This window comes from Piliocolobus tephrosceles, chromosome 3 (assembly GCF_002776525.5).
Source record: "Piliocolobus tephrosceles isolate RC106 chromosome 3, ASM277652v3, whole genome shotgun sequence".
NCBI lineage: Eukaryota > Metazoa > Chordata > Mammalia > Primates > Cercopithecidae > Piliocolobus > Piliocolobus tephrosceles.
In genome coordinates this window covers 20,002,956-20,018,249 of record NC_045436.1, presented here as the reverse complement: position 1 = coordinate 20,018,249, position 15,294 = coordinate 20,002,956, and the positions used below count along the sequence as shown (strand labels likewise).

At 37.8% G+C, this 15,294-nt stretch overlaps 1 protein-coding gene across 5 annotated transcripts in view; it reads left to right on the top strand.

Annotated features, from left to right (window-relative positions):
• Positions 1–15,294, top strand: part of CLCN3 (chloride voltage-gated channel 3) — a 101,585-nt gene that overhangs the window by 66,669 nt on the left and 19,622 nt on the right. For all 5 annotated transcript variants that reach the window (XM_023228927.3, XM_023228961.2, XM_023228944.2 and 2 more), the window contains 4 exons: positions 758–880; positions 2,340–2,546; positions 5,830–5,910; positions 7,400–7,945. In XM_023228927.3, coding sequence (XP_023084695.1) covers positions 758–880; positions 2,340–2,546; positions 5,830–5,910; positions 7,400–7,945 — 957 coding nt within the window. The remainder of the gene's footprint in view (positions 1–757; positions 881–2,339; positions 2,547–5,829; positions 5,911–7,399; positions 7,946–15,294) is intronic.

The following is a 15,294-nucleotide window of genomic DNA, read 5'->3' as shown; positions in this document are numbered from 1 at the left end:
TTTAGCTGAACTTGAGAGCTAAAGTGTATATATTTGCGGTAACATGAGTAGTATGCTGTTTCTCACCTGGCGTAATTGAATTGAGTTTAATGATCTTCTGGAAAGTTGCAGCAGAATGAAATCTGAGTACTGTTACAATTTGTTTTCACCATTGTTTCCAAAAAGTGGTTTGTCGGCAGAGATTGAGTATAGCTGAGATGTCTTGGTCCCAAGACTTTAGGGATTAGGAAAAAGATTAAATGGGCTCACGACTCCTTGTATATATAGGCATTAATTTTTGGATTCTACTTAAATATTTTGTTCATATAAAGTTTTTATTATTGTGGAAATAAACCAGGAGACTTTTACACATTTTACTGAAGCTTCTTTTCTGTTCTTTTTTTTTGGGTGGCGGGGGTGGAGTCTCACTCTGTTGCCCAGGCTGGAGTGCAGTGGCATGATCTCGGCTCACTGCAACCTCCGCTTCTGAAGGTTAAACGATTCTTCTGCCTCAGCCTCCCGGGTAGCTGGTATTACAGGCGCGCGCCACCATGCCTGGTTAATTTTTGTATGTTTAGTAGCAATGGGGTTTCACCATGTTGGCCAAGCTAGTCTCGAACTCCTGACCTCAGGTTATCCACCCGCCTTAACCTCCCAGTGCTGGGATTACAGGCATGAGCCACCACGCCTGGCCATTTACTGAAGTTTCTTGTGACAAGCATTTGCATTAGAGGTGCAACGTAAATTAAATTCATACTCTTGAACTATTTTCTTTTAGGGTCCTGGTTCTTACATCATGAACTACATAATGTACATCTTCTGGGCCTTGAGTTTTGCCTTTCTTGCAGTTTCCCTGGTAAAGGTATTTGCTCCATATGCCTGTGGCTCTGGAATTCCGGAGGTAAGCCAAGTAATATTTAGTGTCATTAAACATTATTATGGTGCTTAACTTTTTGCCCTTAGTGATAATAGAATTTGGCTTTTCTGGAGGGAGGGGATAGTTTGTTCATAGTATGAAAAAAATTTTTTAAAGTATAAGCTTTAAAATTAAAAAACTTGAAAAATATTGTTCCCTATAGTCATTTGATCATTTACTATGGAGGTTGATTTTTTTTTCTCTCACCACTAATTTAACACATGACTAGGCAAATTTTCAGAAGATTTAGTTAAACATCAAGAGCCTGGAAGAACTGTCTTGTGACCTAACAGTCTTTGATGGATTAGTTGTTATTTTGCTATTATGACCCTGATTTTTTTTTTTTTTTTTTGGAGAATGAATCTTGCTCTGTCACCCAGATTGGAGTGCAGTTGCGCGATCTCAGCTCATGGCAACCTCTGCATCCCAGGCTCAAGCAATTCTTGTGTCTTAGCCTCCTGAGTAGCTGTGATTGCAGGCACGTGTCACCACGGCCAGCTAATTTTTCAATTTTTTTTTTTTTTTTTTTAGTAGAGATGGGGTTTCACCATATTGGCCAGGCTGATCTCAAACTCCTGACCTCAAGTGATCACCTGCCTCAGCCTCCCAAAGTGCTGGAATTACAGGTGTGAGCCACCGCACCTGGCTATGACCCTGATTTTGATTCGTTCATTCTCTTTTTATAATTACCTTTTGATTAGATGTTAGTTATTGAATTTGGCCATTTTATACTTTGAGAAAGTGGTTAATCACAGTGGGTCAGTAATATAAACTTTTGGGTTTTATTTTTCATCACAATAGAGTAGAGTTATACAGAGGATTGATTGAACTTGTTTTGAACTTATTTCTTTTCTCTCTTATTTTTCTGTAGTTAAATAAGTTACCAACTTTTTCCTAATACATTTCTTTTTAAAATGAAATTGTAGTGATCTTTAAGGTTGTATTAAGAGTATCTTTCATAAAAAGCAATATCATGCAGTATATAGCAGTTGTCATTCATCCTTCTTGATATATAAAAAACTATTCCACATAATTGTAGTACTTAGAGAAAACATATTATTTCTAACATAATGTCCAAAATATATTTAAAATATTATGCTTATTTTTACAACAGAAATATTCAAATTTGCCCTTTTTTTTGCTTGTGTAATTATAATCCTTATAATTAAGGTCTGTATTCCTTTTAACATGGCCTGATATTTGGATCTGGTTCCTGAGATGGAGTTACCCTCTCTCCTTTCTTGGGTAGAGAATTAGATTATAATATCAATTTATTATATGTAGCATAATAGGTAAAGTTTTAAAAAAATTAACTGTAAATGTTTCTGTAGGCTGCTAAAATTTGCAAGGTCGTTTTTGTGCGTAAAACAAGAAAATAACTTGGATTTGTTATATTCTTATGTTTCTTAAAGAACATTAAGCTGCCTTAATCTTTGCCTTGTAGATTAAAACTATTTTAAGTGGATTCATCATCAGAGGTTACTTGGGAAAATGGACTTTAATGATTAAAACCATCACATTAGTTCTGGCTGTGGCATCAGGTTTGAGTTTAGGAAAAGAAGGTCCCCTGGTACATGTTGCCTGTTGCTGCGGAAATATCTTTTCCTACCTCTTTCCAAAGTATAGCACAAACGAAGCTAAAAAAAGGGAGGTAAGTGTCTTTTGTAGTTAATTTGACTGAAAAATGTATATTGTATAGTGTTTATTTTAAAGAATTTCTTAGTGTAAAAATAATAAATTCTGTATCCAGATAAAAAATGTTGAGATTAATGTGTGCTTCTTTTGTTTTTCCTGAATACTCTATAACATCTTTCTGGAATCCATTCCCAGTGCTGCTCAGTTAGTCTTACATTTTAGAGAAACTTTATAGATAGACAGCTGGTGTCCATTGGGTTTCAGTCGCATTTCTTGAAGATCTTCCTGTTTTCACTTTACCTTACATCTTTCCTCTTCTGAAATGTTTTCTAAGCTTAGCTTTGTTTTTTACTCTTACTTTCAACATTAAGAGGTTGGGAAACCTTAATAGCTGTGTTTTCCTCCTGGAGGCAGCATCTGGTGCCAGTGTCAGTGATGTGTGATATGAAAAATGCTCTCCAGTGCCGTGGGGGAAGTTCTGAGGGCCTTTAGAAGCTCTTGAAGTTTAAATCAGAAATTCACATATTAAAAAGATTGCAGGAAATCCTTTTCCCCTTTGATTGTTTAAGGCAATTTCCTTTACTGTTTCTTTAGGCCAGCCTGAGATCTTCTATAAGACCTTGATACCTTGTATATATTATGTGTTTCCTCTGATGTTTCTAGATTGCTCTGCGTATTTTCCTGAGTCTTTTATATTAGCTCTAGACTTTGGGAGCCCAGTCCCTTCCTATTTTCCAAATCTAAATCTACAGCCCTAGATGGTACAGAGATCTTCGGATTTTTTAGATACTATTTTTTTAACAACCTCTCATTAAATACTGGCAGAACCTTTTCATCTTCTTGGGTTTTTTTTATGTACTAGAACCAAAAAAGTAGAATATTTTATCAAACTGTTTGATCTTCAGTTGAAATAATTCTAGTACATTTTAACGTTCACATTAAAATATTGTCCTCGCATTGGCCATAGATATCCCAAAAGTGGGATACTTCAGATCGTCATAGTTTCATCTCTGAATAATTGTGATTCCAGTACTTTACTATACAACAAAAATAGCATTATTGATTCCTTTCTATGTATCTGGTACTGTGGCAGATACTTTACTTGGATTTTAAAACTTAATTTCACAGTAATTTATTAATATGGCCCTGTTATCCTCATTTATAGATTAGGAAACTAGGGCTGGAAACAGCTAACTAACTTGCCCGAGACCACATACCTAGTTAGTGGCGGAACGTGGATTAAAATTCATTTATCTTTGACTCCAGTCTGTGGTTTTATGTACTACCTTACTGCCCTTACGACTGTGTGGGTATATATTTGTGTGTGTTCAAAATAAAACTCAAAACCATCCTGTAGTGTAGCAAGTTAGTGGCTAAGATGGAGCTACAGCACCTGCTTCCTCAATTCAGTTCTTTTACTTTCTGCTGTACCTTTATGTTTTTTGGTAAGACTTATTCTAAATTCAAAAAAATGTAATTAGATGTTTAGAAATTAAGTTTACCTAAATTTTAATGTTCGTACTGTAATGATTAATGTTAAGATGTTGTTATTTTGTTACCTTAGTGTATATATAAATGGCAAGAATTCAGTTAGTTGAAAGCATTAAGGTCCCATAGTTTTGTGTAGACAAGAGGAGCGAGCATTGATATTTTTAAATTAAATTCTTCTTAGATACGTATGAAATGGATTAAAACGTGTATATGAGTTTTAGATACATAGGTGTTAGTTTGGTTGTAAATGCAGCATCAGGACAGTCAAATAAATATGTTTGCATTCCTTTTAGTGGGGGGGAAAAAGGAGGTTAAATTTGCTCCCTTTCCTCCCCAAATAAACAGAGTCTACATTCAAATGCCAACAATTTAATTAAAACAAATATTTATTTATTTTTAATTCACCAAACTTTTAAGAAGTATTTCCTGGATGCCAGGCACTGTTCTGAGCGCTTTCTATATATTTACTCAATCCTTAAGAGCTAAGTAGTAGTATCACATTTCCATTTTAGAGAAGAGAAAACTGAGGCACATAGAGATTATCTACCCATAGTCATGTAGCTAGTAAGTAGCAGAGCCATGATTTCAACACAGCAGCCTGACTATGGAGTTCATGATCTTAACCATTTACAGCTTAATTCTGATTATTTATAATTTCTCTTCTGGAAATGTAACAATTGACCATTTGAAGAAATACTTTAGGTAGCCTTGGATATTTGCTGGATTAAAGTAGTGAAAGGAATACAGACTCCTGGCTAGGCGTAGTGGCTCACATCTGTAATCCCAGCACTTTGGGAGGTAGAGGCAGGTGAATCGCTTAAGGTCAGGAGTTCAAGACCAGACTGGCCAACATGGTGAAACCCTGTCTCTACTAAAAATACAAAAATTAGCCAGGCGCGGTGGCAGGTGCCTGTAATCCCAGCTACTTGGGAGGCTGAGGCAGGAGGATCAGTTGAACCCAGGAGTTGGAGATTGCAGTGAGTCTAGACTATGCCATTGCACTCCAGCCTGAGAGACAAGAGAGAAACTCTGTCTCCAAAAAAAAAAAAAAAAAAAGGAATACAGGCTCAGAAAAATAATTACAAATAAAACCCTAGTGAAATTATAGATGTAGTTGGCTTCATACTGGTGGGAAGCAGACCACTTCCAATTGATAGACCGGGGAGCTGGAGAGAAGACATGGAAGAGTGTCCTTGGATTTTTCTCTTCCTTTAATTTTTTTGTAGAGGTGTTACTTGGTGAGGCTGTAACTTGAGGCGCTGTTGTGTGTGCTTTCAGAATGAGGCTCTCTAGACTGACAGTATTTTAGCAGTATTTCACAGGGTATAGGGTAGTGAAAATACAGGGAATCTTACAAGGTCTTCAGTTCCCTGCGTATCTTGCTAGGATTTGGAATAGAGTATTTATGGTGGAGCACTTAGCTCTAAAATTTGAAGAAATGATATCCTATTTAAAAATAGCCGCACATCCCAGTTACTGCCCTCCCCTCTTATCTGCACAAACATACATCTTGAAAATTGTCTATATTCATTGCTTCCTCTTCTTTACACCCTATTCACATTAGTATATCTGGCAAAAAATTTTTTTAACTGAATAGTAAATGCGTGACTGACCTTTCAATTAAAGCACAGGAGAAAGAAACAAATCTTAATAGAAGAAATGAATACTTGCCCTTTGCTTAGGGAGCAAGGAAATATGAAAATTCAATTCAGAAAATCCATTTGGAAAATTCAAGTAACATGAAGAATTTTTATTTGGTATGTGTGAATTTCTACGAAATTGTGAAATAAGCCATATCCTCTTTCTAGGTGCTATCAGCTGCCTCAGCTGCAGGGGTTTCTGTAGCTTTTGGTGCACCAATTGGAGGAGTTCTTTTTAGCCTGGAGGAGGTAGGTGAAAAGAATACAACAATTAAAACTATATATAATTACCATTGCAAATATATTTCACACATATTTCACACATTTCACTTTTATAGGTGATGTAATAAATACTTTGTTTTCAAATTTAGTTTTCTAAAGTCGTTTTCCACTCATTCTTACATAAAAAGTAAATGTTATTCATGCTCCATACCTGGAGGAAACTTTTGTTTTAATTTATTTATGTATAAATATTAGTAATTATTTAAAATCTAACTTTGTTGACATATTTAAAAGTAAGAAGATGTGAATTTGACTTAATAGAGGACACGTGAAACAATCTATTTCCATTGGCTAATTTCTGTATTTTTAGCAGAGATGGGGTTTCGCCACGTTGGCCAGGCTGTTTGTGTGTGGTGTGTGTGTGTGTGTGTGTGTGTGTGTGTGTTTTGTTTTGTTGTTGTTGTTGAGATGGAGTTTCGCTCTTGTTGCCCAGGCTGGAGTGCAATAGCGTGATCTTGGCTCACTGCAACCTCCGCCTCCCGGGTTCAAATGATTCTACTGCCTCAGCTTCCCAAGCAGTTTTTGTTTGAAAAATTTTAATCAAGTCCTATGTTGTGTTTTAAAGTTTTTCTCCTGTGATTATTTCTGATACAGTTACTGATGTTTAAGGAAATAATTTTAGTCACTTCAGTGGATTATTTTGTTTTTGTTTTCTTTTCACATAAAAATGTAACCAGGAATTTTTAAAAAATTTTTTTGACAAATAATAATTGTTTATGGGGTATAATTTGATGTGTCTATACATGTATACATTGTGGAATAATCAAATCAGAGTGATTAGCAAATCCCTCAGATACTTATTATGTCCTTGTGGTTGTGAGAACATTTAAAATCCTCTCTTTTAGCTATTTTGAAATATATAATACATATTATTAACTGTAGTCACTTTACTGTTAAATAGAACACCAGAACTTATTCGTCCTCTGTAAGTTCATACCCATTGACTAACCTCTCCCCTTGCCCTGTTCACTTCCCCAACCCCCAGCCTCTGGTAACCCCTATTCTACTCTCTACTTCTATGAATTTAAGTCTTTTAGTTCAAGAATGTTTTTAAATTTACTTTTTTCTTTTAGTTGTTTGTATGCTTTTTTCTTTTTTTAATGTAGAAGAGGCAAATTAAATGCATTATAAGCTAACAGGAGTTGGTGATGGTACATTCATTTTTAACTACCATGACTGAATTGAATGTGAAACTCATTTTGAAAATAAAACAGTGCTAGGTATTCTAAATATTTATTAGACATCCATGACCAGTTGATACTGTGAGTTTGTAATGATGATCACCATCTCCAAAAATAATAACATCAATTTTCTTATTACCGTAAAATCCATTACATGTAAGTTATAACTACAGCAAAATTTAGAGCTAGGATATTTACCATTCAAGTTATAATATATCAGAAACATCTTATAAAATTATAGCATTAATTTTTTCCTTTCCTTTTCTTTTTTTTAGGTTAGCTATTATTTTCCTCTCAAAACTTTATGGAGATCATTTTTTGCTGCTTTAGTGGCTGCATTTGTTTTGAGGTCCATCAATCCATTTGGTAACAGCCGTCTGGTCCTTTTTTATGTGGAGTATCATACACCATGGTACCTTTTTGAACTGTTTCCTTTTATTCTCCTAGGGGTATTTGGAGGGCTTTGGGGAGCCTTTTTCATTAGGGCAAATATTGCCTGGTGTCGTCGACGCAAGTCCACCAAATTTGGAAAGTATCCTGTTCTGGAAGTCATTATTGTTGCAGCCATTACTGCTGTGATAGCCTTCCCTAATCCATACACTAGGCTAAACACCAGTGAACTGATCAAAGAGCTTTTTACAGACTGTGGTCCCCTGGAATCCTCTTCTCTTTGTGACTACAGAAATGATATGAATGCCAGTAAAATTGTCGATGACATTCCTGATCGTCCAGCAGGCATTGGAGTATATTCAGCTATATGGCAGTTATGCCTGGCACTCATATTTAAAATCATAATGACAGTATTCACTTTTGGCATCAAGGTAAGTACTAATGTAAGGTGATATTTGGGTAATCATGGCATGTTCAAAACTTGTATGTGAAATGAGAGAGGTTGTTGTTTCATAAGTGACTGAAAAAAGTACTTATCTTTTGAGTTTAATTTTAAGTAATGAAAAAGATAATTCCTTAGCATATGTTGTTGACCATGTTATTTGTTGCTATTTAACAAATTGCCCCCAAACCTTAGCAGCTTAAGGTAACTACTTATTTTGTTCTCGATATTGGGTCAACAACTTGGGAAGGGCTCAACTGGGCATTTTTTGCTTGTGGTCTTTCATATAGTTGTTATTAGACATGGCGAGGTCTCATCATCTCAAAGCTTCTTTCATTTCCTTTTTAAAAAACTGTTTTTGTGGGTACACAGTAGCTATATATAGTTTTGGGGTACATGAAATCTTTTGAGAGAGGCATGCAGTGCATAATAATCTCAGTAAATGGAGTATCCATCACCTCAAGCATTTATCCCTTGTGTTACAAGCAGTCCAATTATACTGTTAATTATTTTTAAGTGTACAATTAAATTATTATTGAGTCTATAGTTCAGAGACTTCTTCATTCATGACTAGGCTGAAAAGATTCATACACCTGGGCTCCTGGGATCAATCTTGCATGCTCTCTCTCTCATGCTCACTCCCGCTCTCTCTATGTCTTTCTCTAGCTTTCTTTTTCCTCTGGTTTTTCTAAGGTGGTGGCCTCAGGGAATTAGATTTCTTGTATCGTAGCTCAGGATTCCTAAGAGGGCTGTTTTTAATGCAGCCAAAGACTTGCAACATGACTTGTTTTATTCTATTCATTGAGGCAGCCACAGAGACCCACCCACATTCAGAGGAGGGACATATACTTACTGGGACAAGTGTCAAAGAGCATTCATGATCATGTTTTAAAACCACTTTTATTAGTTTCCTATCGCTGCTGTAATAAATAAAATTACCACAACTTAATGGCTTTAAAAGCCACACAAATTTATTATCTTACAGTTCTGCAGATCAAAAGTCTGAAATCTCACTGTGCTAAAATTAAGGTATTCATAGGGCATTCTGGAGGCTGTAGGAGAGTGTGTGTTTTTTGCCTTTTCTGGCTATTAGAAGCTGTCAGCATTCCTTGGCTCCTGGCCCTCTGTTTGCATCTTCAAAGCCAGCAATGGCTGGTCAAGTCTTTCTCCTGTCTCATCACTCTGACACAAACTCTGCTAAATCTCCCTTCCACATTTGAAAAACCTTTGTGATAACTTTAGGCCCACCCAGATAAATCAGAAAATAATCTCCTTTGTTAAGGTCAACTGCTTCGAAACTTTCTTTCTGCAACCTTAATTCCTCCTTGCCATGCAACGTAATGTAATCACAGGTTCTGGAAATTAAGTTATGGACATCTTTGAGGAGCCATTATTCTGCCTCGTACAAGTATTGGGTGTTAGCTTGAAAGGACACTGCAGACTCAGTTAAATTACTAGATCTATAAATACATGCCTTTTTCCGTCAAGAAATTAAGGCAGCTGGGCCTTATGCCCTGGCACATTACTTCTTTTGGATTTATAAAGTAACAAAATTTGTTGATTAATGGTCCATCAGTAAATACAATTTCTTATATGACTATCAGTGATATATATGGGGAAGCACATATCAGCTTATTCTTGTTCTTTAAATTACTACCCCTGTACTTCATGTAATAGTATTTGCTAGTGATAGTATGCTTTTACAGATGTAAATTAATGTGGAATAACAGCTTTGTTTCTACAAAATTAGAGTGGTATGAGTTTTTAGGTCTCTTTTCTCTTGTCCTAAGTCTGTAGTCTACTGAGTATCAAGAGTTAAATAATAGAAAAGCCTGGCCAGGCGCAGTGGCTCGCACCTGTAATCCTAGCACCTTGGGAGGCCGAGGCAGGCAGATCATGATGTTAGGAGATGGAGACCATCCTGGCTAACGCAGGGAAACCTCATCTCTACTAAAAATACAAAAATTAGCCAGGCGTGGTGGCAGGTGCCTGTAATCCCAGCTACTTGGGAGGCTGAGGCAGGAGAATCACTTCAACCCAGGAGGCGGAGGTTGCAGTGAGCCAAGTTCGTGCCACTGCACTCCAGCCCACATGACAGGGTGAGACACTGTCTCAAAAAATAATAAGTAGAAAATAATAATAATAATAGAAAAACTTTGAAGTTTTCCCTTTTTTCTTAGGGAATCAAGTTAAAAGAGCTGTTAAAGCTCTTTTTTCTACCGTAAGTAAGTGTTGGGTAAATCCCAACTTTCTCACAGTCAATTGAATTACAAGAAGCTGGAGGCAATTGGCAGGCCTTTGTTAAGTCCCACCTTTGACTCAGCTCTGGCTGAAGGATCATACCTGGCAAGAGAGTGTAAAACAAACTTTGATTTTTTTCTATTGTGTATCCTTTTAATGATCCTAATAGACTCAAACATGCCATCATTTTGTGTTTGGCTCATTTCATATTCAGAGGAGTTTATTACTCTTTCCGTATTTTTTGTTTGTTTGTTTGTTTGTTTTTTGAGACAGGATCTCACCTTTTCGCCCAGACTAGAGGGCAGTGTTGCACTCTTTGCTCACTGCAACCTCCGCCTCCCAGGTTCAAGTGATTCTCCTGCCTCAGCCTCCCAAGTAGCTGGGATTACAGGTGTGTGCCATCACGCCCAACTGCTTTTTGTATTTTTAGTAGAGATGTGGTTTCATCATGTTGGCCAGGCTGGTCTGGTACTCCTGACCTCAGGTGATCCTTTGGGAGGCCTTGGCCTCCGAAAGTGCTGGGATTATAGGCGTGAGCCACCGAACCTAGCCTCTTTCAGTAGTCTTTAAATAATCTTACTTATGGTGCTTCTTATCCCTATTTATTATCCTCATTAAATTTAATCAGTAAATATTCTGTTTTTACTTGATTCATATAAATAGAGTTGCCTGAGAGATATAGGTTCAGTTCAGAGCACCAGAATAAAGGGAATATCATAATAAAGCGAGGCACATAAAAGTCTTAGCTTCTTAGTGCGTATAAAAGTTCTGTTTACACTATGTTGTTTTCCGTTAGGTGTACAATAGCATTATGTCTTTTAAAAAAGTAGCACTTTAATTTAAAAATACCTGATTGCTAAGAAGTACCAATAGTAATCTGAGTCTTCAGTGAGTTGTAATCTGTTTTGCTTCTGTAGAGTCTTGCCTTGATATTGGTGCTTGCTGGAGGTAGGACTGGCTGTAGCAGTTCTTAAGATAAAAGTGAAATTTGCCACATTGAGTGACACTTTGTTTCATGAAAGATTTATCTGTAGCATGTGATGCTGTTTGATATCATTTTACCTACAGTAGAACTTCTTTTCAAAATTAGAGTCATTCTCTTAAATCCTGCTACTGTAAGCTTTATCAAGTAAGTTTATGGAAAATTCTAAATCTTTTGTCCTTTTAACAGAGTGTTCACAACATCTTTACCAGGCATGGATTCTACCTCAAGAAACCACTTTCTTTGCTCATCCATAATAAGTAACTCCTTATACATTTAAGGTTTTTTAACAAGATTCTAGCACTTCAGTCACATCTTTAGGCCACAGTTGTCATTCTAGTTCTCTTGCTGTTTCCACCACTCTGTGGTTACTTCCTCAACTGAAGTCTTGAACCCCTCAAAGTCATTCATGAGAGTTGAAATAATCAACTTCTTCCAAACTCCCATTAATATTAATATTTTGACCTCCTCTCATGAAACATAAATGTTCTGGGTGGCATCTAGAATGGTGAATACTTTTTTGAACGTTTTCAATTTACTTTGCCCAGATCCATCCGAGAAATTATCCGTAGTGGGTTTCCAAGTTATCAGGGGTGAATCCATACAGATCTTCAGCAACCTCAACTCTTGCCTTCTCAGAGGAAAGAATTCTACTGAGGGACATAAGGCAGAAAAACAGACTGAGGCAAGTTTTAGAGCAGGAATGAACGTTTATGAAAAAGCTTTAGAGTGGGAATGAAAAGAAGTTAAAATACACTTGAAAGAGGGCCAAGCGGGCATCTTGGAAGACAGGGGCCCCTTTGGTCTTGGACTCAGGGTTTTATATGTTGGCATACTTCTGACATCTCGCATCCCAATTCCATTGATTGTTCTTTCGGGGTGAGCTGCCCACATGTGCAGTAGCCTGCTAGCACTTGAGAGGGGAGTGTGCAAAGTGTATTTACTGGAGTTGTATGCATGCTTACCTGAGGTGTTTGTCGCTTAGTGGCCGAATGTCCCTAGGAGGTTGTATTTCAGTTAAACTCCGCGATTTTGCCTATAAATATGCGTGCCTGAGCCCACTCACCCAGCTCCTGGGATCTTATCAGAAAGCTGCTGATAGCTAGTTTCAGGTGTTTCTATCTATTGGAAGACTGCCTTTCCCTGGCACTGGCTACAACCAATTTTTATTTTAGAGAGACAGCGTGAGAGCTATCTGACCATCATCCGCTGATGGTTGCCTGACATTCCTGGTGAGGTTGGGGGGATCCCTTTCCTGCCTAGCTCATGCCTGACTAGCTACCTGCTGTAACAAAAGCACTATCTATGGTAGCTGTAGCCATAGGAAATGCATTTCTTCAGTAAAACTTAAAAGTCAAAATTAGTCCTTAAAACAACATGAATCTCCTTGTACATCTCCATCAGAGCTCTTGGGACACCAGATGCATTATTAGTGATGAGTAATATTTTAAAAGAAATCTTTTTGTTTGAGCAGTAGGTCTCAACAGTGGGCTTAAAATAGTCAGTAAACCATGCTGTAAACAGATATGCTGTTATCCAGGCTTTGTTGTTCCATCTATAGAGCACAGAGAGAGTAGATTAGCATAATTTTTAAGGGCACTAGAATTTTCAGAATGGCAAACTAACGCTGGCTTCAACGTAAAGCCACCAACTGCATTAGCCCCTAACAAGAGAGTCAGGCTGTCCATTGAAGCTTTGAAACCAAGCATTGGCTTTTCCTCTCTAGCTGTGGAAGTCCTAGATAACATCTTCTTCCATAAAGGCTGTTTCATCTGTGTTGAAAATCTGTTGTTTAATGTGGCCACCTTCATCAGCAACCTCAGCTAGATCTTCTGTATCACCTGCTACAGCTTCTACATCAGCACTTGCTGCTTCACCTTACACTTTTTTTTTATTTTATTTCTTTGAGACAGAGTCTCACTCTGTCGCCCAGGCTGGAGTGCAGTGGCACGATCTCAGCTCACTGCAAGCTCCACCTCCCAGGTTCAAGCCATTCTCCTGCCTCAGCCGCCTGAGTAGCTGGGACTACAGGCGCCGCCACCACACCCGGCTAATTTTTTTGTATTTTTAGTAGAGACGGGGTTTCACCATGTTAGCCAGGATGGTCTCAATCTCCTGACCTCGTGATCCGCCCGCCTCAGCCTCCCAACACCTTACACTTTAATGTTGTAGAGACAGCTTCTTTCCTTACACCTCATGAACCAACCTCTGCGAGCTCCCAGTTTTTTTTCTGTAGCTTCCTCACCTCTGTAACCCCTGATAGACTTGAGGAAAGTGAGGACCTTGCTCTGGATTAGGTTTTGATTTAAGGGAATATCGTGGCTGGTTTGATCTTCTGTCTCAAGACTTTCTTCATATCAATAATAAGGCTATTTTACTTTTTAAAAATCATTTTGTGTTCACTGAAGTAGCACTTGTAATTTGATTCAAGAACTTTTCTTTTCAATTCATGACTTGGCTGACTGTGGTTAGAGGCTGAGATTTTGGCCCCCCCTCGGCTTTCAACATGCCTTCTTCACTAAGCTTAATTATTTTTAGCTTTCTTATTTTATTTGTTTGAGACAGGATCTCATTTTGTCACCCAGGCTGGAGTGCAGTGGCACAGTCATTGCTCACTGTAGCCTTGAACTCCTGGGCTCAAGTGATCCTGCTGACTCAGCCTCGTGAGTGGCTGGGACTACAGGCATGTACCACCACACCAGCCTATTTTTTGTTTTTTGGTTTTTTTTGTAGAGATGGGTCTTACTGTGTTGCCCAGGCTAGTCTCTAACTCCTGACCTCAAGTGATCCTTCTATCTTGGCCTCCCAAAGAATGGAGATTACAGGCGTGAGCCACAGTACCTAGCCATTTTTAGCTGTTGACATAAAGTGAGAGTCGTGACTTTTTTTTTGAGACAGAGTCTTGCTCTGTTGCCCAGGCTGGAATGCAGTGGCGGTAGGCAACCTCTACCTCCTAAGTTCAAGCGGTCCTCTTGCCTTAGCCTCACGAGTAGCTGGGACTACAGGTGTGCACTACGAGGTCTGGCTAAGTTTTGTATTTTTAGTAGAGATGGGGTTTTCCCATGTTGGCCAGGCTGGTCTTGAACTCCTGGCCTCAAGTGATCTTCCCACCTCAGCCTCCAAAGTGCTGGAATTATAGGCTTCAGCCACCACGCCCAGCTGAGAGATGTGACTTCTGCTTTCAGTTGAACACTTAGAGACCATTGTAGGGTTCTTAGTTGGGCTGATTTCAGTATCACTGGGTCTCAGGGAATAGGGAAGCCTGAGGAGAGGGAGAGAGAGACAGGGGAACAGCCAGTTAGTGGAACAGTCAGACCACATACAACACTTATTACATTCACTTTCTTCTATGGGCATGGTTCATGGTGCAGTAAAACAGTTGTAACAATAACATCAAAGATCATTAATCACAGAGCACTGTAACATACAATAATAGTGAAAAATTTCAAAGTACTGAGAGAATTAGCAAAATGTGATACAGAGACAGAAAGCGAGCACATGCTGATGGATTAGTTTAATGCAGGGGTGTCAGAAACCTCCAATTTGTAAAAACCACAACATGTGTGAAGCACAATAACACAAAGCGTAATAAAATGAGGTATGTCTGTATCAGTCAAAATATTGGGCAACTCTGGTAAGTCTGTCCACTTAGCATTGTACCACTGAAGATGAATAGCATCTACCATTTTCATCATTTGTAAATATGTAGGAGGACATAATCACATAATCTTGAAGTAAAAGTGCTTAAAACTCAATCAGTTGAGTTTTATGAAAAATATACTTCATATTGTCCATTTAAAAATACATACATTTTAATTTCAATAGCTTTGAGGTTGCAAGTAAGTGGTCTTTGGTTACACGGATGAATTCTATAATGGTGAATTTTGAGATTTTATTGCACCTGTCACCCAATATTGTATCCAGAATATTGTCCTTTTTTTTTTTTTTTCATTTCACCATGGACTAATGAAAATTTTGTTAGGGACTGACATTAGGGCACCCTTGAGCTAAAGGAAATAACCCTTGAGTTGTTTTCTCTTTGGCCTAAAGAATGTGGTTTATTTTGTAACTGAATTCATGGGATTGTTAAGGTACAAGATTTTGCTATAGTTTTA